At 40.7% G+C, this 25,557-nt stretch overlaps 1 protein-coding gene across 1 annotated transcript; it reads left to right on the forward strand.

Moving 5' to 3' along the window:
- The first annotated feature begins 4,069 nt into the window (after positions 1-4,069).
- Positions 4,070-23,862, forward strand: akt1 (v-akt murine thymoma viral oncogene homolog 1). The gene is made up of 14 exons (XM_030770389.1): positions 4,070-4,169; positions 12,482-12,650; positions 17,828-17,956; positions 18,197-18,308; positions 18,692-18,818; positions 19,275-19,406; positions 19,608-19,673; positions 19,873-19,941; positions 20,482-20,607; positions 20,820-20,948; positions 21,749-21,963; positions 23,037-23,124; positions 23,363-23,465; positions 23,783-23,862. The coding sequence occupies exons 2-14, from the start codon at positions 12,605-12,607 to the stop codon at positions 23,860-23,862; spliced, it is 1,422 nt and encodes a 473-aa protein (XP_030626249.1). The 5' UTR covers positions 4,070-4,169; positions 12,482-12,604.
- The last annotated feature ends 1,695 nt before the right edge of the window (positions 23,863-25,557 follow it).

Consider the following 25,557-nt stretch of genomic DNA (forward strand, 5'->3'; position numbering starts at 1 on the left):
AAACCTATGATTTTTACACCATAAGAATAATCTTTTCACAAATATAAATTTAATTTGTGTCATTTAACTACACAAATTAAAACGGCAACATTTGTGAATAGCCTGAGATTAAAGGGTTTTTTTTTTTCCTTTTGTTCCTCTGTTCATTTTCTTTTTTTTTTTTGTTCTTGTTTGCTTTATGTCTCCAGGAGGAAATCATGATATTGAACCATATTGGTTCTTTTCGACTCCCTGGAACATCAGAACCTCATCTCTGACAGAGAAGCAGTCCAAGGTAAGGTCATGTGCGTCGCTGCCACAAATGTCAAATCACCCTTTTTATTTTGTAACGTGACAGCAGCTGAGCAGTCACAATTTTATCCAAACAACTGATTGTCGACTCCAACTTGAACTTCTTTTCTCATTTATCAGTCGGGGGAATCTGACATGTGGTTATCAGTTGAATTCGTCTAATAAAGCGTTTCTGTTAGAGTCAGAGAGCAAAAGTAAGAGGCCTCTCCAACATGTTATCTTTAAAATTTAGACGTTGCACATGCTCACAAAAGAAAACTTGATAGGACTTCTTGCCAAATAGAAATATCCTCATCAAATTAGAAAGTCAACAATTATGACATTGATCATATTAAAGAATCCACTGATCATGGTTATGGAAAGACACACACATGTAGCAATTGGGCCATAAATACTAATGTTAAAACCAAGAAACAGACACTGATTTGGTAACAATGTGACTCGATGAGATTCTCCACACCGTTAAGGAGCTTTGAAACACAGTTCTGGGAAAATGGCCCCTGAGACGCTTGATTTAATGTAATAGAGAAGACTAAAATGGGAGCAGTAAGCGAATGAAAATGCCTTGAAGGTTTGCTTTAATTTGCCTCAACCTGTCCACAACATGTTCCTAATTATATCTCCTCCTGAGGTCAGCTGCTGTGTTTTTTTTTTCTGAAGACGTTGGACAGACTTCAAGGTAGGCATCGTTAGGACCGTTAACGGTAAGAACAAAATATTTTGCCTCGCCACGGTTGACTACGATAAAATTGTGTTATCCATTTTGCAGTGTTTTGCCAGCGCACAAACTTCTTGTACTATTTCGGCGAATGTCATTTTGTCTGATATGGAAATTATGCATTTTCAATAAATAAATAATTTACCAAACACAAAGTTTCTTTTATTGTCGTTATTGCTGTTTTCAACGTTTCTCTCCTTTCAGTTCACACCGATTTTACCAATTTTGGTTCGTTGTTCTTAGTTTGAGAGAGTGGCGGTTTGAAATACATTAAGACTATTACTTGGTCTGGTCTGAGCACAATAGATTTCTTTACCAGGCAGGGAAGCACCTGGATTTGGAGCTAAGCCCACAGACACTACTGCTTTCACAAGCTGCCATATGTGTTGGCCAAGTCCAATAGAAATAAAGCAGTATGGTGTGTGATTGTCACCATGACAGACTGGCAGACCACACTTAGCTCAGCAGGAAAAGTTCATCTACGGTATGATACCATCTGCCTGGCAGCCTGCTTTCTGCTGGCCTGGCCGGTGCACTGTCTTTCATTACCCCAACTTAAATGAAACTGGATGATTCAGAGGGGGAGAAAAAAAAGCCCTAAGATAAAGACTGACATCTCAACACAGCAGGACAGAGCCTTGTTTCATAAAACGTTCTTCTTTTCACAGTCATTTTGTGTGCGTCTTTTTTTTTTTTTTCCCATCTGTCTTTGTTTCAGATATACAAAGGACAGTGGTGCTTTGTGTTGTTGTTTTTTTGGGGTTTTTTTGTACAAAATGTGCACTGAATTGAGGAGGGAAAATCTCTCTCAACGTTTCTCCTGCAATTTAATGATTCACATTTCAAAAGTAAAAAAAAAAAGTTAAACGTTTAGGATAACATGTATTTAATGGACAATCTGAAGACCTGATACCATAGACATGTTTTTCTTTTGCTTTGTGCATTGGTACTACAAGGTATTGACTGAACTCACAGGACCCCTGTTCTGATGTTAGATAATGAAAACATGAAAACTGACATAATATGCCATTACAGTTATCTCAGTGAATAATCTCATCATAATGAACAGGGAAGAGTCTGGAAGCTGCTTTTGAGGAACTTTAGACAAAACTGATTAAATTTGTTCTGTCTTAGACAAATGAAAACGCAGTGACATATGGAGAGGTGGAAGGTCATGCTTTCTAGGCACAACTGTGTGTGTGTGTGAGAGAGAGACAGAGAGAGAGAGGAATGAATGGGATAGAGAGTGAGTGATACTGACACTTTAGACAAGGGAGGGATGATTGGGTTGCAGTTGATCTCTCTCTCTCTCTCTCTCTCTCTCTCTCTCCCTGCCTGAAGGGGTTTTTAGTACTCTTCTTCACTGTACAGTCTGGTGAGATCTCCTCTCATATTAACTGAAAATCCCCAGAGCCTCATGACAACATAAAGACAAATGTAATAAACAGATGAGAAATTTCCCAACAACATTTCCATACAGGTGTTCAACGTATTTTGGGTGATTAAAGATCGAAGCCCAGCGTGTGTTCAGGAAAATCGTGTTCATAAATCTCACTAATGTTTAAAGCTTTTTGATTAATTGAAAGAGCAAATATGGAAAGATTATGTGCATGTGTGTGAGAGAGAGTAACCTTTAGTGGTTCAAACCAGTGTGTGTTTCAGATCACTAAAAATGAGAGTGTAAGCCTATAACTTTGTAATGTCGAAAGTGAACCTCTTAACAGAATGCTAACATGGCAGTACTTCAGCTTGATCTGGATTAGCCTGCTAATGGGAGCTGAACTAAACTTATCAAGTTTGATTTATACACCTCTGATTATGACAAAACCTAACAATGTTCAAACAAATGCTCCTCAGTTCCAGTTCTGGAGACCCGCTTTTTTTTTTTTTTTTTTTTAGCACCAACACAATTAGTTCAAGAGGCCATGGGCTCAGTCATCAGTAGATGAGTTGAAATTGGTCTGTTTGTGTTGGCCTAGAGCTAACATAGGCTCTTGTGGATAGTCCCCAAGACTAGAGTTTAGAAACACTAATCTGAAATACTGATATCTTCCTGTCAGTGTAATTATAACACTTTTTTTTTTTTTTTTGTAAATGCCTGAGGATCTTCCATCTTGCTTTCAGAGCATCAGTTATGTCTTACTTACTGGCAGTGTCTAAAAGGGGGTTTCCTCTTTACAAGAGGGAAAGAAAAAAGAAAGTCAAACTAAATCTAAAGTCAAATATGTCTCCTCTGTGTCCAAGAATGCTTCTTCTTCTTCTTCTTCTTCTTCTTTTTAACACAGTCTGTAAACACAAATGAATACATGCATGTGAAGATACACTTTCAGTTCTTTGGTTATGTTGTGTTTGGTTACATGTTATATGACATGTAAATTCTGTACATTATAAAAAATCTCTCTGATTTATGTTTTGACTTTGACAGTGTGCGAATGAATAAATTTCTTATTTGGTTGAAAACATTCTAGAGCTGAAATTTGTTATCAACCCATTTATCGTCAATACATTTGCTGTATTAAAAAAAAAAAAAAAAAAAAAAGGATTGCCATTTTGTGGTACATTTTTGTTCATAAAAGAACTCGCAAGTAGCAAAATCTTCCTCTAATTCACGAATGTATTATTTTCATTGCTTAAGCCGAAAAGATTTATTTATTTATTTATTTTCCTTTTGGGCGGGTGGGGGTGTCAAACTTACTGCCTGAAGCAATGAAAAGTCATCCTAGAGTCGGCCACAACCCATAATCCATTAATGGTTTTTATGTATGTTCAAATTAGTTTTAGAGCCTGCAAAAACCTCTTTAAAAAAACCAACCAACCAAACAGAAACGTCTGTATTTAAGGTCTGTGTAAGGGACTCTGACGTCATTATTTGCGCTACACACATTCCTGGTACAACTGCATTGCACAGTTTAAGCGAACGAGGGGAAAAGCCAAATGAGGTGACGGTCAATGTCTATGAACCCGTCGGATTTAGGACCCCGGAGAGAGAAAGGTGATAGGGGCGCAATTCAGACTGAGGGCTTGGTTTGGTTTGGAGAGCGACTGTAAAAATTGAGGTGCATGAGGATACTTTTTTACCGCGAGTATCGATGGACGTTGAAGCACAAGAAGTTAGTCGAAGCATCATAGGAATGAACTGGAGTCACAACTGAGTCGCTGGGTAAGTAAAAAAAATCCAAGCTGTTTTATTAACTATTGAAATGTGTGCCGTTGCGGGACGAGAAAAAGGGTTTTCCTATCGCCCGGAATAGGATGCGATTGTTAGAACTCCGTTTGTCCCGTTAGGCCTGGGGACAGTTTTCAAAACGACCAAGTTGCACTTCTGAAGATTAATACATCTTGCAGTTTATATTCACCTGCAGTGATATACCATGGTAAGTCAGAGTCATAACCGCCCAACTGAAGCTTACTATGGCAGGACGCTTTGTGTTAGTGTAGGCTATCACAAGAGGAGTTAGAAACAATTAGGTTATTTATGTTTGCTGAAAGGTTTATGTTGACAGGTTTGTATAATTCATTGAGGAAGATTGTTCGAAGAGACTTCCCCTAAGAAGTAGTGTCTAGCTGCACGAGGTCAGTTGCAACTCATTGTTTCAGTATTGTGCCTTTCAGTAGTCGATTGCCTCGGACGGTGTACACAATAGTCAACCTCGCAGTGTTGAGAATTGAAACCAAAATGTATTGTTCATGTTGCCTTCAAACCATTGTGAAGTATGCGGACTTTACCCTTTTGAACATCCTAGTATGAAACGAATTTGAAAGCTACAGGGCTCGATGAATTAAGTGGGAACAGTAGAGTAGATTTTGGATCGTTTTAAGGAACGATATTAAATCTACATGTAAGAAAAAAAATCTAAATATTTTACGTAGCCGAAAACTTGCGTAACTGTTGCAATGAGGTATGGCATAAAATTGTTGCGATTTCGCACTCGCTATCGATGTTTAACATTGTCGATTCGATTTTTTTTTTCAGCCTCAGACGAGTTTCTTGTGGTCTGAAATATTTAGCAAGCAATAATTTAATTCTCTGTTAATTTACGACATGGCCGATATCAGAAAATATGTATAGATTGTAGCTTACTAAACTGTTTGTTAATAACTGATTGTAAACTTTGACGTAGATGAGCTACCTATACCATTAATATTTGTATAGGTAGCGAAATGACGGAAGAAACTTAGTCGGCAACCTCAAACCACTGACGAGCCCAAGTAATCGAGTACATATGTATGTTCTGTCTACATTTGTCTGTAGTATAACTCCGTATTTTTCGTTTGACTTCGGTTCCTAGAAATATGTTTGCAGCTGTTTCCTCTGTGATTCTATCGCTATTCCTGCTTAATTACATTTCCTCATTTCTTGATAATCTCCTTCTTATTATATAAATTCTGTTGTATTCTATTCTATTCTGTTCTGTTCTATTTTTCTTTCTCTCTCTCTCTCTCTCTCTCTCTCTCTCTCTATATATATATATATATATATATATGTGTGTGTGTGTGTGTGTGTGTGTGTGTGTGCGCTATATTTATATTTGATTTTCCTATACAAAGAGGATATATTTTCAGTTGTGGCTTTGTTGAGACATGGTTTTTGAAATGGTATTGTCTTATTCAGATCTATGAGCTTAAGTGGTGAGATATGTGAATGCACCTGCACATATTACTCTTACTGTGGTCCCTTTCAAAAAGCTCTCTACCCATAGCACCTAAATCTTTCGTGAGTTTTTGGATTATCTGAAGGAGATAAGGCAACTACAAGGAGGTCAAACAGGACTCAGACAAGATTTTCAGAGATGTTGAGCTATTACCAGCAAGTTGGTCCTGTTCTGAATTTGGTCCAAGGATTTGAGTTAAAACTCTAAAATGAATGTCTTTATGTCTGTAGCAGTGTGACTATTTTTTTTTTTTTAATATCACGGAATATTTCAACAGGTACGGTCTAGAGAGAAAACAATTTTTAAAAACATGTCTGTTTGAACGTCATACTTCAGAAAATCTAATCAAAATATGGTGAGAAAACAGCTGACGTAACACTGCATATTAAATCTTTCATAGGATATGGTTAGGCTATATTCTAATCGAAAGGTGTATGTATCAGAATCACTTGCAGCATGTGTGTGCAACTCTGGTTTAATCTAGCTGATATGAAAAAAGTTTTATGATGCCTTCAGCTTTGCAGAGGTTTCAGAAGAATGCTTTACTATTTGGAAGAAGTTTCTAGATCGTTTTATGGCTGAAGTATTTCCATTTCTCACCACTGTAGTTTCATGAATTAGTGTGTTTACTCAATCTGAATGTACACCAATTCTAACTTAGTTTAGTATTTTTTTGTAACATTCCAAAATCATTTCAGTTCTGTTCTTTACCATGCTTTCCTTGCCCAAGCCGCAACACACACAATTACAACTTCTGAAGTATAACTTCATCTAGGCTTGGAAGTGCTAAGAGACCTCATATTATAAATGTTTACAGTAGACTGCATTTCTGCTCACATACATTACAGATCAACTCGCTGGATGTCTTTTTGTGTTCTTTGAACATATGGATTGAGTATAACAAGTTAATACAGTGTTTTTAAATAGAGTTTGATTTGTCCATGTTCTACAATCAAAATTTTCCTTGCGCTACTTTGGCACTTAAAAAAAAAGGCTTTTTACATGTACGGTACATGTTTAGATCACTCTTGGAGGAGCTTTTCACGTCAAGGCTGAAACACAAGGTCAGCAATAGTGCAGTGTCCTACCTGTGGGTTAAGTACTTTGCTCAAGGGCGCTGAAGCAACCATTCATATCTTTTGAAAAAAAAAAACAACAACAACAAAAAAAAAAAACAGCCTCCCTCCGGCCTCAGTCTCACGTTTCCCGATCGCCATGCCGACGATTTGAACCAGCTTGCCGGTGTCTATGCCTCTGTCCTTAGCCCAGGGCTACTACGCCACTCTGTTGGTTTAATAGATTGGATTTAGATTGCCCAGTTCTTGCTCCTGTCCTGCCCAGCTTTGGACGATGAGTTTTGAACGGTTTGCTAATGGTTTAAGGTCATCAAGATGCACTCGAAGTGTGTGTGCACACTTTTTTTTGAGGGGGGTGGGGAGCACATAGCAAATATATCGACCTTTTGCAAATACATGAGTATAAATATGTAATAACGAATGAAGTCTGTGGTAAACAGCGAACCAGAGAAGTCTAGAAGTCGACCAGGGGCTCAACTAATTATACCTGTGTTTACAATCTGTGTACCATGATCAGATTTCCCAGTGCAGCTTCAGTTCTGGTGTCGGGGCATACTTTACCACTAGCAACACTGGGTAGATGTTCGCTTTTCAGATATGTAGGTGCTATTCACAATAAGAGCTTCTTGATCCCATTTGAGATGGTACTAATACCATCAAAGATGGATAGTGAAGGAACCGGAGAATCTGTTTTGGTATGTTAAGAGTTATTTGCGAAAACCATGTATTCAGAATGTACTCAATTTCAAAATGTAACCATTTCACCATTTCTGCATCTCTTTGTATCATCCTTCTCTCTACATTTTGTTAATTGGGAGCTATAAGGGGCAATGCAACGTTAATGGGTAATGTGCTAGTTGAACACAGTCAGGAAGTAGTTTGTTCATTTTGTGCAGGGAGGGATTTTTTCCCCCTTGTCTACAGTGAAGTAAATAGTGAAAAGAAAGGCCCAGTTCCTCATCCCTCTTCCCAGTTGAAAAAAATGTGGCGGCTCACTCAAGGTGGTCCATTCGAAACCAAGGGGGATGGTGGTTGCTAAGAGACCTAACGTAAAAACAAACAGCCACTCTAAAAGTGGTAATTCAGAGCCTTGCTGCCTTGTCCAGGGTAATTAGAATTCAGGAGATGCATCTGGAAATTAGTTTTATATTTGGTCCTGTAAATATGCCTTAATATGTGTTTACTTGCTTATTGCTGGACCTTACCTCGCCCACCCTAAGGGCACGTAACACATTTCTCTAGAAAGAACAAGATGTTGTTCCTGCTGTATATTTTTATTTAGTTGTCTGCTGCACCTGTTGAACTTTAAGGGCAGTTTCAACTTTTTATAAATCATATAAGCCTCTGCTGGAATAAAAACCTCCATATCTCTGACTTTCATGTTCTGTTTCAAAAACTCTTCCCAAATGATTTTCTAATTCCTCTTTTTGAGGTTTTAAGACACCGCATGTAGCAGATGCTATTGCGTGATAATATGACTCACGAAGACTGACTTCCAGTCTCAGTTCATTAAATGCATTGAAAATGGAACAGGACACCATCCTCTGTGAAAATCAGGTTGGTCAGATGTCTCCCACTGTTCTTTTATCAGGGATGCTCTGGAAGTGAAACATATCGTTATCAAGATGCCACTGAGAGCTGCAGTCAGTTTTTGTTTTCGGAAGAAGTGTGGGGCAGCACGGTAACACAGTGGGTAGCGCTGTCTTGCCTCACAGCAAGAAGGTCCTGGGTTTAATCCCTGGCCGGACAGCCACGGTCCTTTCTGTGTGGAGTTTGCATGTTCTCCCCGTGTCTGCGTGGGTCTCCTCCAGGAGCTCCGGTTTCCTCCCACAATCCAAACACAAGTAAGTTAGGCGAATTGTAGATACTAAATTGCCCCTAGGTGTGAATGTGTTAGTCTGTGTGTCTGCCCTGCGATGGACTGGCGACCTGTCCAGGGTGTTTCCCCACCTTTTGCTCAATGAGCACTGGGATAGGCTCCAGCAGCCCCCTAAGAAAATGAGTGAAAGAAAGAATGAATGAAGAACAAATGTAAGATGATTTTAATATGTAATTAAAACATTTATTACAAGCTGTTTACAGGAATCATTCTGTAGCATTTTTAGTCTGACAGTCGTTATGTCCACACATTTCAACAGCTTTCCTCCACGACGTTTAACAGTCCACTCCTACGGTTTTGATAAAATGTCTATACAGCTTAGGAAATCTTTCAGCGAATTAAGTGAAGCGGCTAGCTAAAACTGACCATCTTCTCATTCTCTCAGCGAGGGAAGAGACCATTAAATCAAGTGAATTGCTTAGTACGATCCATAGACCATCTTCAGTCTCTGGTCTCGGGGCTATCCATCTGTCGTAACAAGTATGCCGCCTAATTCACTGAACTTCTGTTTTGGATCTCAAAATAGACATTTAACTTAAGTTTCATGAGGAAGGAACAGTTCACTCTAATAAATGTTTTCTGGCTAGCCACCAGTTTCTCTTTCAAAGCATAAATATTGAATAGTTTTTATTCCTCCTTTTTTTTGGTTTAATGATGTAACTTCAATTCAGCTAACATTCGCTCTCATTCATAAAAGTCTAAATGACGGTTTCATTTTTTTTTCTTCAGGAACTTAGATCATAGTAGTTACATTGACTTATGTATTCGATGTTTCAGAATAATAATTATTCAGTTCATTTGTTTTATATGTACTACATCATTTGTCTTCCGCTCTCATTTTAGATCTTTTCTCTTTTTCATAACTGTAGTCAATTTTGTTTTGCAGTATGCTGTGCAGAAATAAGAGGGCTTGATTTTTGGAGGCACATGACTTGTTGAAATGAAAGGGGATGTCTTCTTGGTATGAGGTCTGTGGGGAAGACCACAACTCCACAACTTTGATGAAACGGACCCACACACTTCTAGTTCTGTTCTTGCGTGACCAGAGCTGCGTCTGTTTAGCGCTGCGTCTTACACACTAGTGTGTGTACTGTCTCCACTACTGACTGAACTTAAACACCCCAAACATCACAGCATTTGGATGGCTGTTACGTGCTGCGGCTCAAAGCAAAGCCATCCTCTCGTGGTGAATGACCCGGGTCTCTATATTTATTTATTTATTTATTTTTCTCTCTTTCAGTCTCTCTCTCTCTCTCTCTCTTTCTTTTTTTTCTCCTCTCCACGAGGGCCACGAGCGAGGGCAGAAATGTTGAATGAGGCAGGCAGGCGGGTGATGGTGGCCACCCCAAGGGCCTCTCTCTCTCTCTCTCTCTCTCATTCCCTCATTCTCCCTGGATGGGCCATGTGACTCTGTGACGGGGCATTGAGTTCATTGGAGTACTGCAGTGAGAGAGGGCTTGGCTGCCTGCCCAGCTCGGCTTTTTTTTTTTTTCTCCCGCAGCGTGGCGGCTTTGGGAGGGGCTGCGCTTGGAGTCTGTCTGCAACCGCTGCGCCAGAGGCTCACGGCCCCAGTGGCTGTCAGAGAAGTCGCCACACAGCGTGTGAGTGTGTGTTTGTTTGAAAGAGAGGGGGGAAGTTGCGTGCGTGCGTGCGTGTGTGTGTGTGTGTGTGTGTGTGTGTGTAAGAGAGAGAGAGGTTGTTGGTATTTGCTTAGCGTCTGTGTAAGTGAAGGGTCATGCCATGGTGGAGTATATCGGAGTATGCATTTGTGGTAGGGTGTGTGTGTGTGTGTGTGTGTGTGCCAAGGTGTGAGCGATGACCGTTGTTTTGTTAGATATGATTTCACCTCAGGCCACACACTTTCTTTTATGTATCAATCACATTTTTTTTTTTTCCTTTGCACAATATTAGGTCCTGCCTTACAGTTTTTCACTACGCTCTTTCGCAAAAGGCCTTGAGTGAATGAGCGCGCTTAACACAAGTGAGTGCGCACATGTGCATCTCTTTGTGGCGGGAGAGCAGAAATACCTGCAGCTCCATCAAGCTAACCTCTGGTGTGAGAGGTTGGGGGAGGGGAGGCTCACACAGAGCTGGGGGAACACTGTGTTCTTTCTCACCGCCTTGGAAAAAGCCAAAGCTGGAGGACTCTGGTTGGGGGAGTGCGAGGGGGCATTGGGTTTATCTGTGGACACACATCTCCCTCAGCTCTCGGACAACGACACTATGTACACCGGGGCCCTGTCAGGACCTTTAAATCATGCGACGTTTCTTTAACAATGCCCGTGTGTTCCGCTGTCAAAATATGGTTTAATATTGTAGCGCCCAACCCCCCCCACTCTTTATATCAATATCTTCATAAATCAATACAGCTGTGTCTTTGCTAGGTCGAGACGATCTGTCTGTTTGTCTAGATTTGGAGAGCACCACTGAGGCGCGTTTGAAAAATGATATTAGCGTTAACTTCCAGCTTGTACAAAAAAAAAAAAAAAAAAAGTGTTTATGTTTGCTTCTTTTTTTTTTTTTTCTTTTTTTTTTTAATTCACTTCACGATCCATTGGGACGGACACACACGCTTTTTGAGGATGTTTTTTTTTTTTTCTCTTTCGAATTCCAGAGGCTACTATAGAGTTCTGAAACGTCCGTCTCGCGAATTGGTTTCCTCTTCGAGCGTGCGTGTGCGTGCGCGTGCGTGTTGGGCCTTGTTTACTCGCTGAAACTCTGTAGGTGTTGCAAGGCATAGGCAAAGGTCTCTGGGAGGTCGCCAAGCGTGAGCAACTTCCTGTTCAATCTGCAGTCAAAATACACAGCTGTTAGGCTCTGCGAAGCCTTTTGCGCTTTGGGAGAGATGGGAGACATCTTTGACCTATCATTCTCCACAAAGCTAAAAGACAACACAAGACAATATGTGTGATTTCCTGTGTATTTCACTGGTTTTCTCTCTCTAAAAAAAAAAAAAAAAAAAAGTGTTTAATGGGTTTTCTATAAAAGGGGTCAGTGTGTCAACGCATTACTCACTCGTTGCTCTCCTGCCGAGATGGAACAAATTCAGTTTACTAACAAATGAAAATGTTCTGTGTGCAGAATTTTGAAATAAAAAAAAAAAAATCGAGGTCTGTGATTATTAACTTGACTGCTTTTCTCTGTAATATTTTCAGCCTTAAGGTACCATTAAAAGAGCTTTACTCTTATCTAGTGTGCCCAATTCGCTATCATTGCTTCATTGTACAGAATCTACATGGTTATTTCTTCACAAGAAAGATAAAAAAAAACAACAACAACCAAAAACCAATTGAAATTTAACTAATGATTGGCTAGTGGTTATTATCTTGCACGCAGCGGTCTTTTGCTTCTATTCACAAATCCCAGTAATACCTCTTTTTGTTTTTCTCAATACCATGTAAGCGGACTGAAATTAGTTTTTCACGAAGTGTCATTTCAGGATAGTACAGTTTGATTGGCAGTGTTAATGTAGAATAATGGCTACTGTGACTTTTAAGTGACAGAAGATGTTTCATTTGGTCAGTTAAAAAAAAAAGAAAAAAAAGACAGTTCATTGATTTACATATTATTTATATTGTTTTCAATTTTTGTTAAAGTTGGCATGTACAACCCGTTGCCATCTAAGAATTACTTTAAAACGATGCATTACCCCCCCGCCCCTCACCCCCCCCCCCCCCCCCCCCGTTTTTTCGTTTGCACGAACTCGGCTTTAGAACACAACGCGTCTAAACGGTATGGATACACACTGTTAGGAAAATTCAAGTTTTTGGCAAGGAGTATTTTTTTTCAGGGGAATTGCGAATATTTACTTTACATCAAAAATAACTTCTCTCTCTCTCTCTCTCTCTCTCTCTCTCTCCTTTAGACTCTGTCTAGATTCCTCTTGGATGAGCAATCTTAAGACTTCAACTGGATCCCATCCTTTACCCTTGTCTGAGTGAAGGGGCCATTGGTGGACTCTTTCTCTCAATCTCCACAGAAGGCCACCATGAGCGAAGTTGTCATTGTGAAGGAGGGATGGCTTCACAAAAGAGGTAAAGAATCTCTTATGAGGCACAGCTTATAGCGAAGGATATTGTTTTCATCTTTTTTGTTTGTTTTTTTTGTTGTTTTTTTGGTGTTTTTTTACTGAAAGAAACAAGCTGCAATGGGACTAACACTGATCTGAGTTCATACTCCATTTTTTAAAAAAAAATTTTCAAAGAATAACGTTGTGAAATAAACATCGATAGAGGTCTGCTTTTACCAGTTTCAGTTAAAATTGCTGAAACTCATCCAAATTCAATGAGCACTGTGTAATACAATGCTGGATGGAGGCTTTTATGCATTTTTTTAAAAATTTGTTGTTGATTTGAACACAGCATAAATTTGCCACAGCCATAAACAAGCACTTGTTTTTTAGTAAGCCAAGGCTCATCTGCAGTTTCAGTCTGACATAATATAATACTGCTCCCATTAATGATTATCATTTACTTGACGCCATGCTATGTTAGGCTAACAGGTGGGTCATGACCCTGTTGATGCCTTTGGAGTGTGTGTGTGTGTTTGTGTGTGTGTGTGTGTGTGTGTGTCTGTGCACGTGTGTGTGCGTGTGTATGTAGGTGTGTGCGTGCGTGTGTGTGTGTGTGTGTCTGTCTGTCTATCTGTGTGTGTATGTGTGTGTATGTGTGTCTGTCTGTGTGTGTGTGTGTGTGTGTGTGTGTCTGTTTGTGTGTAGGTTCTTTTGTCATCCTAGACTCAAACCAGGGCAGAGCAGTCATCTCCCTTGGCTATGGCCAATGGTTGTTTGCATGTACTGTACTCTGTCGAAGGGTAAAACCACAATCAGCCTCATCTAATTGCCTGCCCTTTCCATATCAGAAATCAATGATTTTTTTTTTTTGCTAATGTTTGCTCTGCTGGTGGAGCTTATTTCATTCCCCAGCTGAACCGACCTGAGTTGGAATCTAACAGTTTGCACACAAACGTTTAATCTTCTCCTCAAACCTCAACAATTTTCCCACAACATGTCTGACTCCCAAAAGGTAGGAAATGTTGAGCGCATGTCTGCCCTCACACAGACCACAGAGCTCTTAAGTCACTAGACCCAAAAAAAAAAGCGAAACCAAGAGAAGGCATGAGGGTGTGGCCACATTAAACAAAAAAAAAAAGAAAAGGAGAGTGGGGCTGATGAGTGCCTTGCGGTCACACACCCCCCCCCCCCCCCCCTCTTGACCTACCCCACCCACACGCCCCGCTGTAACCCTCCTCCTCTCCCGGGCAGGCACGGACTGTCGGACAGTGCAGCGCTCTGTGCTGAAGCCTCTGTGCCTGATGCTAGTGCTGGAGGGGTCATCACAGTTCAGCTATGCAGACAGACAGCACCCGTAACTGCACGCCGGGGCCCCGATGAAAAGGAACACTGCCGAGGCTGGATTTGTGCCGCTTAGCTCGGCAGCAGGCTTGTTTTGCCCACAAGGGATTTGAGGGATTTTTTTTTTTTTTGTCCCTTCTATGTCAGGGGGGCACAACTCCCTAAGAAGCCGCATACTAGATACTCCTTTCATAGACAGGGATTTTCTGTCTCTTCCTACCGACATAAATGTTTTGTTTTGTTCTGTTTTTGCGTGTGTGAATACGTGTGTGTTCAATAGCGTACGGTACATTAGGTCATCATAACACCTAGAATTAGTGTTACTTTAATAGTTTTAAATGTTTTTGGATTTACCCTGATCACTCAGTTGATTTTAAAAGTTATTGTTTTTAAAACCGACTTATTCCATCTTCAGCTGAAGATTCTCGGGTTCAGATATTCTTGTATTTTTAATCTTATTCAAGAAATCAAAGCAGAGGCAGACACAAAAGACAGTGTCGGTCCGCTCACACTTCCACCACACAAACTCCTACACATTCACTGTCTTGTGCTGGCAGCATTGCTCAGTGCAGCCCTTTGACGTCATCTGCATTTCAGCTCAACCCTAAATGGCGATATACAGTAACCCAAATATGTCAATAGGTTTACAGTTTTAAGAGGAGGAACCACAGTGGTTTAAGATGAACGCTGGTGGGCATGCGAAGGCGCTTCTTCGGGATTTGGTCATCCAAGGGAAGAGTCTCCCACACGGTCAGGGATTGAGGATGGGATGGATGTGGGATAACCTCTCCGGAACGCTTTCACGTCTCGGCACACCTGGGATGGAAGCCAAAGCGTTACTCATCCGTCGGGGATGCCTGCTTTGAGCAAAAACAGTCTGCACTGACTGGAATAGATCTACCGTCTCTCGCTATCTTCATCTTTTTTTTTTTTTTTTCTTTAGTTGAAATCACAAACCGCTGAAGATGAAACAGTTATGTGACTCAAGGCCCTTAGAAGAAGCATATAATGGCTTACAGTTGGTCTTCACAGAACTTAGCTAAAACAGCTATGCACCTTAAGGCTTTTTTTATGAGTCAGACTCATTGAGATCTTCCCATGCATATTAAGTAAGCAGTTGGGGAACAGGAACTTGCCTGCCGACAGGGGATTCTGAGTCAGTAAAAGAATCCGACGTCTGATTCGTCCTCCAAAAACAGTGACCAGAAACCATCTAGTACGGGCAGTCAATAATACATTTCCTGAATTAATCGATGTGTTAGGAACCATTATTTGTACACCTTCTTTTTGAGCAAAAAAAAAATTGTTTTTTTCCTAAGATTCAAAACCCAGCTCCGACCTTTATGATTGTCACCAGGTGCATTACCAGTGAGTAGGCATCCATTTGGCTTTCATTCTAGTGTCTTTTTCTTTAATGAAATATCTGACCAGTTCCATGGATGATGTAGATGGACTAATGGAACAGCAAACTCTTAGCGTTTTTTGGCAGTTGGGAAGTCTGGCATGTAACAACGGAAACTTTCTCCACATTCACCGCTTTGTTCTCTCACAAGAAGTTATGTGTTTATCAGAGTGTTACCAGAAACCCACACAAATGGGATTCAATTAGGACATCCACCAGACCTTAACATATACCTCATAACGCACTGACTGCTAGCGCAGCACAATTAGTCTAGCACTTCAGCATACTGGTAATTTCACACTTGGCTTGTGGCATCGTAGATCTTCAACCAAAAGTCCGGACTGTTAGAGCAATGTAAAGTCATTTCCACTAGCTCTGTGTATCTTTAACGTCTGTCTTTTCATTGTTTTACCACCTCATGACTGTCAGTGTTAATCCTTAACAGTTTTTTGTTTTTTTTTGTAATTAAGCGACAGCAAACATAACATGTAGCACGTCTGTCGTTCAGAAAATTTCATCTGAACATTATTGAGAAAGTATGGCTTGTCTTTTTTTTTTTTTAAAATCTTTAAAAAGTAATTTCCCATGCTTTCTGAAGAATCAGAAAGGATATGTGTGAAACTAGTGGGAAGTTGTACTCTTATTTTTACTGATGCAGTTCCTTTTAGACCACATCCTCTTCACTGGCAAGTGTTATCTTCTTTTCTGTGTCACTCACCATCACTCCGGCCCAGCTTTGTACTTCCTGCGAAGCCATGAATGATTTATTCGCAGTCATCCTTTAGCCTGACTTTTTAAACACTCCATTGACACGTCTTACTAGTCAGTGTTGTCACTGCGAGTGGTCTGTGAATGGAGGAAGCACACAGAGGCTTCTATCTACCACACTCGGACAGGGACAGAGGCTGTGACACTCAACACAGAGATCATGCGCGTTAGATGTAGCACAGGCATCAAAAGATTTGTCGGAAGAGGAATGAAACTCAATGAATCGGGATGATCAGGCATAAAACCTGTGGTCGTTTTTTGAGACGGTCCGGCGCGTAGCCTAAACAGAGGCTGTTTTATGGGGTGATTCTGAACGTCATTTTGAGGCTCTGGGTCACCTGCAGCAGTCATTGAAAATACAGGATGATGTTTTACAGGCACAAACACACGCACACACACACACACACACACACACACACTCTTAAACAGTAACATATGCACACTTTTCCGTAACAATCAAATGTATGAAGAGGATTAAATATCTTCATTTTTTGATAGTATCTGATGACTGAATATAGTTCAGCCCAAATGAGTCAGCAGCACATCACACTCTTCTTTCTTTTTTTTTTCTGTTGTTTCTTTTTTAACCAGTGTCTGCCCATGCTGTGTGTAGTGTCACTTCCTGTTTTCAAGAATCTGCCTGTTGATTACCAGAAATCCTCCCGATGTGGTGACACAAACAGATTACCCCCCCCCCCCCAAAAAAAACACTAGCTGCAGGCATGACCCTTTGTTTTCAGGGTTGCATTCAAAATTGTATTCTCAGAGTAGACGTGTAAAGGTCTCGATAACTCGTGCATGCAGTTTCTCCTTCAAGACTTATCTATTGTGGTTTGTCTTAGCTGTTCCTGGAACATGATTTGTTGTCATACTCTGTGGTGGTGATATGTTGTTGAAATGCTCATCTTTAATCAGATCAGATGTCTTACCTTAGAAACACTGGCGTATTTTTCCTCTTCTTCTTTTCCTTTTTTTTTTTTTTAACCTGTAAAAATGTCTGTCTCAAATCATCCACAACCTACTGTCTGGGTGTCTACACCACCACCACCACCCCAGGGATGTCCCCTCCTTGCTTACTCTGCTTACCTGAAAAGGCATCCATTGAAGTCATCTTGGTTTGGGGTATTTCCCCGTGGGAGGAAAGCACCAGTTGTGGGTGTGATTAGTGAAGTTTGAAAGTAACACTGAGGGTTTGATTAGAAAGACGATATTTAAGGAAGAACGTAGGTGTCTGTCTTCTTTTTGTTTTTTTTCTTTCTTTTTTTTTTTTTTTACTTTTTACAAAAAACCGCTTGCTGAAAGAGGTCGGACGTGTGTGGTTTCCCAGAATGCAAACATCTTCCTCTTTCCCATATTCAGCACAAATACATTTTGTTTCTTGTTTGTGCTGACTTGTTTGTGCTGACTCTCTCTCTGTGATACAACATTTTTGAACCTAACAAGATCTCTAACAATTAATATGCGATTTCGTTTTGGAAAGAAAACAAGATGCCTTGAATCCTTTGGCACTTGCTCTCGTTGGCTCATGAGCCATTTCTTCTTGACTGTTACTCTCTCTGTTGTTTTAAACGTCAGTTATGTGCCCCTGACTTGTGAATGTGATTATTAAAAGCCTAGATTCTATGACATTCTTGTACGCATGTTCTTAGGCACCTGAAAAGTCATGTGTTGTCCATTTGTATTTCCAGGAGAGTACATTAAAACATGGAGGCCGAGGTACTTCTTGCTAAAAAGCGATGGCACGTTTATCGGGTACAAGGAACGGCCACAGGATGTTGACCAACTGGAAACACCGCTCAATAATTTCTCAGTGGCACGTAAGTGAGCGTGTTTGTTTGAGATTCTCAGTCTGGGAGTACCCAAGAGGGTGGTAGCAGTCGACCCATTCAGAAACATATGTAGACTTTGTACGCTTTGTATATAATAACACAGAACCATACATACCCCAAAAAGTCTCTCTCTCTCTTTCTCTCTTTCTCTCTCTCTTTCTCTCTCTCTCTCTCTCTCTCTGTTTGTCTTTTTTTCTCTCTCTCTCTCTCACATACACACACACATAGAATGCCAACTGATGAAGACAGAGAGGCCCAAGCCCAACACCTTCATCATCCGCTGTCTGCAATGGACTACTGTTATTGAACGGACCTTCCATGTGGATACCCCTGAAGAAAGGCCAGTTAGTCACAGCTGTGCACAACAGCAGACACACACACACACACACACATAACACGCACTGAGGGTGTAGCCTGTTCATCAATCACGCTTGCAATGAGTTCAAATCTGACACGAAATCAATGTTAAATCAAGTTTAAATACACCACTAATTCACTTCCTCAGCTTTTAGCAGACATGAATTCAGCGGTTAGCACCGCCCTTTGAGTTTGAGAAGACGTTTGTATTTACAACTCTACATATAAATGAATTAATTTTCCCAAGATGATACTTAACGGTGACAGCTCTCATAGTCACACTCATGCTTAAGCCATGACTTGTACAACACTACAGTATTGTAATGCCGGATGAACTCATCCTTCATCTCTCTCTCTCTCTCTCAGGGAGGAGTGGACGAAGGCCATCCAGGCCGTAGCGGATGGACTCCAGAAGCAGGAGGAGGAGAGGATGGACTCTTCGCCTGACCCCATGGACATGGAGATGTATCTGTCCAAACCTCGACACAAAGCGGTGAGAACTCCATTTGACACAAACTCTAGAAGGTTCCACTGTAATGCCAGACCTTTATGAACAATTGCAGATCCTTTTTTCGACTTATCTGATATGCCAGAAACCAGAAAGATCTGTTCAGTTTTAGACCAGCAATGAGTCCAAGAGATCTACCCCCCTGCTGGATGTTGCTCTGGATTAAAATAATCAGGATGGAACCGGTTCGGACAGTTACGGTTTTGAGGGATGACAGAATATCAAAAGCCATACGTTAATATTAAGATAGAAAAGATTTTTTTTGGTCACTGCACGGAGCTCAACCACTGCTCAAAAACCAAATACGTCAATCCCAAATTTGACTACGAATGTATGTGAAAGACATCGGAGGATTTCAGCTGTTGCCTTTTGAAGTTCACTGGAACGTTGGTATTCAATGATTATTTTTCTTTTTTTTTTTTCCTTTGTTTGTTTTCCAAGACAATGCATGACTTTGAATACCTCAAACTCTTGGGAAAAGGCACTTTTGGGAAAGTCATTCTGGTGAAAGAGAAAGCTACGGGCAAATACTACGCCATGAAGATCCTGAAAAAGGAAGTGATCGTAGCAAAAGTGAGTATGATCCCAGTGCTGCGTCTGGAGAACACTGGGCGCCGTCATGATTTACGCGGCAGAGAATAACAGCACACCACCGTGTTGGTCTGAGATTGACTTGTGCCAGTGCATGCACACAGAATTCTTAAAAAAAAAAAAAAAAAGTCGTTCACATTAAAGGTTCGGCGCACAAAACTCTCTGATTTTTTTCTCCTGCAGGATGAGGTGGCACACACCCTTACAGAAAACAGAGTGCTGCAGAGTTCCAAACACCCTTTTTTAACAGTAAGGTCACGGGCTGTGTTGTCTGCCTTGTTTTCTACCTTTTTCTCTACCTGTCTCGAAATACCATAAAATAGACTGAAGGTGAAACATTTATGAATATTCATGAACGTTTGTGGTTAACCAAACAAAATGACCAATGCAACGTTGCGCTTATCCTCGGATAAGTCGCACCATCTTACGCCGAGTCTCTCTGTCGCAGGGTCTTAAGTACTCCTTCCAGACCCATGACCGCCTGTGTTTTGTCATGGAGTATGCAAATGGAGGGGAGGTGAGTCAGTGCCCAGTGTGACACAGTGGTGCCTTATGCACTTTGACCATTTATGCTGAATAATGGTCGCTGTTATTACTTTACCGTAGTTCACTTGTATTTTTCCCACTGTATTTCTGTCCAGGGCGAGTGGAGATTTTTAGCCTCTCAGTGATTTGTGCGTACAGTGTTGCATAGTATTTTTTTTTTTTTTTTTTTGCTCTGAATGCTATTAGTTCTTGATGAGTGGTTCCTTGTATTAATAGCATAACTTTTGATGCATTTAGCAGCTTGTATGCAGTCAGGACCTACACTTTGTGTTACGCTTACAGTTTTATTGGTCACATTAGCCTACATCATGAAAATATAGATCATTCAAAAAACCGCTGAAATCCAGTCTACCACAGTTTAAACCTCTGCAGTGCAGCCCAGTCCATATATACATGTAAACAGTCCTTATAGACAGTGTGCTGTTTTGGTGATAAATAACAAAGTAGGTTTCTCTCGAACACTAAAACCCTAATTTGATATTTTAACCCTGCACCGCGTTCCTCTCCCCAGCTTTTCTTTCATTTATCGCGGGATCGGGTATTCACGGAGGAGCGGGCGCGATTCTATGGGGCAGAAATTGTTTCGGCTCTTGATTACCTCCACTCGGAGAAGAACGTCGTCTACAGAGACCTGAAGGTAGGTGCCCTCAACAGAGAACGACGGAATCATCCAGAATACAAACACAGAAGATCATTACAGCTACAGCTACTGACGCGAAACCACGAGCGACCAAGAATGTTATCAGTGTACTTTTCGCAGTAAGATTTCGACTGAACCAAACAGGCCGAATAAATAAACATATCTCAGTATTGTGACGTGTCTAAGTCCTGTGTCTCTCTCCCCTGCAGCTGGAAAACCTAATGCTGGACAAAGACGGCCACATTAAGATCACAGACTTTGGCCTGTGTAAGGAGGGGATCACTGACGGAGCCACCATGAAGACCTTCTGTGGTACACCAGAGTATCTGGCTCCTGAGGTACCTAGCGATCAATGTATACTGTTTTTTTTTTTTTTTGTGAGAAACCCCATGATTCCTTGCAGAAAGTACTGAACTATAACCGAATCAACAAATAAGTGAATAAACTGAAAGAATTTGAGAAAAGTTGGAGCATCTGCAAACACAACGATATTTGAATAATAAACCATGCCAAAAAGTTGGGATTTTTGGGGGTTTTTTTGAAGGACAAACATGAGTTGTCCAGGGTGCGTCGGTATTAGGAATATGCTAAAGCACCGCTGTGTAGTGTGGCAAAGTTATACTGTTACAGAGGACACTGAGAGGAGACAAAAGACAGGCCAGTGATGTGTCATCACAATGCAAAACAGGGTCATTCAGTTCATCTGTTGAAATTCAACTCATCACTGTCTGTGCATATTTTTCACTTATTTTCTCTCATCTTTCATTAACCTGCCAAACTGGCAAAGTTTCACAACCCCCAAGTACAAAGTATATCTAAACTTCATAAAAATTCCATCAAGGCTGTGCATATGTAACAAACACGTCCACAAACAATAAACCTGCCCTCAAGTTAAAACAATGCCTGCAATTCAGAAGTTTACATAAGGGTCATATTTCAACATCACATCATAAGATTTATTTAATACCAAAACTGCGTGGGTCATAACCAAATGGAAAACTGGAGTAGATATATTTTGTTGGTCTTTTGGCCAGGTTTCCTCTGGGGCAATGCTGAACTTACATGGTAAAACAAGGGCCGAACAGATAATAATGATATCCCAGCAGTTAAATGTCCTCTCTGTCCCCCCCTGCATCAGGTGCTGGAGGACAATGATTACGGCCGGGCGGTGGACTGGTGGGGGTTGGGCGTGGTCATGTACGAGATGATGTGCGGCCGACTGCCTTTCTACAACCAGGACCACGAACGTCTGTTTGAGCTCATCCTGATGGACGAGATCCGATTCCCTCGAACCCTTGGTCCCGAGGCAAGGTCCCTGCTGTCTGGGCTTCTTCAGAAGGACCCAAAGCAGCGGTCAGTGGGCCCCGCTGACACCCAGAAACCACCCAAACATCACAGACCTCCTCTAGTGGACAAATCTCATAATGAAGTTTACCAACCAAGCGCAGTCTCAACTGATGTTCTCCATTCAACGTTCAGTTTAATCCAGGAAGAGTCTCACGTCTTTTGCAGGGAAATCAGTTTAATCTTAGGGGAGTGTTAAGGCTTTGACTGAAAAATGACAGGTTAGAAAATAAACTAATAACATAAATCCTGGAGTTTACCTGACATACGTGCCACTTTCCACACTTTGATTTAGGGCACACTGCCAACACTTGTCAGGTTTACCACAGCTAAACGTGACAGTACAGTATATGTTCTGTCTTTGCCTTTCACTGTTTGTGCAAAAAGACTGGTGTTATTATGTTTACTTCTCTTTCTGTCCAAGCTTCTATCATTGTTTCTCACGCTTGGTCTGCCTCTCGCATTGTGTCTGTCTCCTTCCCTTTTTTCTTCATTTCTGACTTTCCTTACCTCTCTCTCTCTCTCTCTTTTTCTTTCTTTCTCACGACCTCTACCTTACTCTTACGCCCCTCCAAAACCGTCTGTCTCGCTCCCTGGTGTGCACATTGTGTTTAAATCTCTGATTGAGTCATGGATAAAAGCTGAATGCAGTTTTTAACAAAGGATTTGGTCAACTTTGAAAAGGAACATGTTGTAAACAGGACTGTTGCCTTTGTGAATGAGGAAGAGACTGTTTCTTTATGGTGATAGTTCATGACTGACTGTGAGTGGAATGATCTTTTGGTGATTTAATATGTTGAATCAAGGTATTTTTGTCTTACTGATTCTGGTTTCATTCTAATAAGTACTGAATAAAAAGTATCTCTCTCTCTCTCTCTCTCTCTCTCTCTCTCTCGCTCTCTCTCTCTCTTTTTCTCTTTCTCACACTCTCTCTCTTTTTCTCTCTCTTTCTCACTCTCTCTCTTTCTCTCTCTTTTCTTTCTCACACTCTCTCTTTTTCTCTCTCTTTCTAACTCTCTCTCTCTCTCTCTCTCTCTCTCTCTCTCTCTCTCTTTCTTTCCTTCTTTCTTTCTAAATCACAGGTTAGGTGGAGGTCCTGATGACGCTAAAGAAATCATGCAGCATCGGTTCTTCGCTGGCATAGAGTGGCGAGACGTTTATGAGAAGAAGGTTTGTGACCTTACAGAAGTAGGAACTACAGTCCACCAGCTCATATATTTCAAGTAGATCCCTAAAGAGTCAGGCTGTTTAACTTGCAATGTTTTTCAAGTTTAATGCACCTTTACACTGTTAAATTTGTGTTGTTAACACTGAAAGAAAAAGTGCAATCCATCTGTTAGTCGTTGCTGTAACTCATTATTACTCCCAGCATAACAGTACACTAAGTTAATACTTGGTGGTTCCACAGCTTGTCCCACCATTCAAGCCCCAGGTGACTTCAGAAACGGACACTCGATATTTTGACGTGGAGTTCACAGGGCAGACTATTACCATCACACCCCCAGGACAAGGTAAAAACAGGGTGGAAAAACAGGCTGGTTTAGACACCCTGGTTTTTAAGGTTATACTTGTGTACACTAACTCTTCACTTTGTTTGCGTCATTGAATACAAGCCCCGGACACTGCTGAATTAAATACATTGTATATATATGAACATATATACGGTATCGGTGTAAGACTAGAGGACTGGTGCCCTCTTTTGGTGAAATAAGGAAACAGTCAGGTACTGAGGAATGACTGAGGAGGATGTTCTGAGTGTCGGTCCTAATGTTGAGCATTAACTGAGGCGGTGTTGTTACTGATAAAGTGTTATTGTAATGATTTTCAGATGACAGCATGGAGTCCTTTGACAGTGATAGAAGACCTCACTTCCCTCAGTTCTCCTACTCTGCCAGTGGCACAGCATAAATATATATACCCCCCCCCCCCGGCACACACACACACACACACACACACACACACACACACATACTGATATACACACACACACTCTCACCATCATCCGCACCCAGACTGCATCCCGCTGGGCCGACAGCACAGTTGACAGTTGACATTTAACCTTCAATGAACCTGGACCCACGACCGGCTGCAGACGTGACGTGCAGACGTGATTTGGTCAAATAAGACCTCTATGGAGCCTGTATGGAGCTCTGTATGAGGTGGAAGCATTCACGCAAAGTTATCTGTTTTGTTTACCATTTGGGGGAAGGGGGGGGACAACAATCGTGTCCAGTTACACTCGTAGCAGTTTATAGTATATATGTGTATGTGTATATATATATATATATATATATATATACACACACACACATATACATATATATATATATGCATTTCTGTTATTCCTGCAGCTGTCTCACTGTACCTTTTATGTAATCTTACCCTGATGTTTTTACAGCTTCTTCACTTCTGATCTGTGACCTGTTTTTATTTTTATTTTTACTTTTTTCCCAAAAAAAAAAGAAAAAAGAAAGATGTTTTGCAATCTGTTGTGGCAGCGTGGCTGGAGAAAGTCTGCTGTTGAACTGATCCACACATGACCTTTTGCTTGTGCTAGGGCCAACACTACAGCATGAATCTCAGACATCTGAACAATCACACCTCTCTGCTCTATGACAGAGGGAGTAGCCCCTCAATCCAAGTCCCCAGTTATTTTTGTTTGTTTGTTTGTTTTTTTTTATTTGCTGTCTTGCTGTCAATCATCCTGTTCACTTGTTCAGTATTCCAGTTGGGCTTGTTACTGAAACGATGGGATTTATGTTCGTGAATGCTATGGGAGAAACAAGTTGTCGTCCTCAAAGAGCCTTTGTGGATTGGTGAAGTTTTTTTTTTTTTCTTCCCCAGAAGTAATTACAATTTACAGTCCATTTTCTATTTTACTCTGTCAGATTGACTTGAGAGTGCTATAGAATTATGTTGGCCTGTGAGTTTTAATATCAATTTTACACTTCAATTTTACACTTCAATTCTCCTTTTTTTTTTTTTAGTCCACTTGGACCTACAGAGCAGAGCTGAAGTACTGGCTACACTGATGACAGCATTTTGAATGACAGCATTGAGCTTTTTTTTTTGTTTTTTGTTTTTTTCATGCTGTACGCTTTGTGCGATTCATTCTATCCGCTGAACCAGCTTTTACTTGAACCAAAGTGCAGTTAAAGTTCCAGTTTCAGTTTTGTAAATTGGCTTAACTTGTCATACTGAAAAAATATTTGGAATATTCTTCGAATTCATGGAAGAACAACAAAAACTTTGTGTCAGCAGATGGCTGTTGAAGGAAGAAAAAAAAAAAACAAAAAACAGCAAATAACTACTACTAAGATTTTGCTCCCGATGGCAGTGACCTCTATCGCTGTTACAGACCACAGTTTAAGTGCTCTGGGACACAGCTACAGAGTGACTAGGAATTCTACTCAATCATAGATAGATCTATTATTTTACTGTCCCAAAGATTATACCAGCCAGTAATTATGGGGCTCGAATAAATAAATGTGAGAAGTCAGCAAGCTGATAAAAAGGTTGCTATGCTTTGATTTGTGGGATAGTCGTATGAATGTAGTTTTTCAACAATCGCATAAGGGACCATTCTTAAAAATAAATAAATAA

The sequence above is a fragment of the Chanos chanos genome, chromosome 4 (assembly GCF_902362185.1).
Source record: "Chanos chanos chromosome 4, fChaCha1.1, whole genome shotgun sequence".
In the NCBI taxonomy this organism is placed as follows: Eukaryota; Metazoa; Chordata; class Actinopteri; order Gonorynchiformes; family Chanidae; genus Chanos; species Chanos chanos.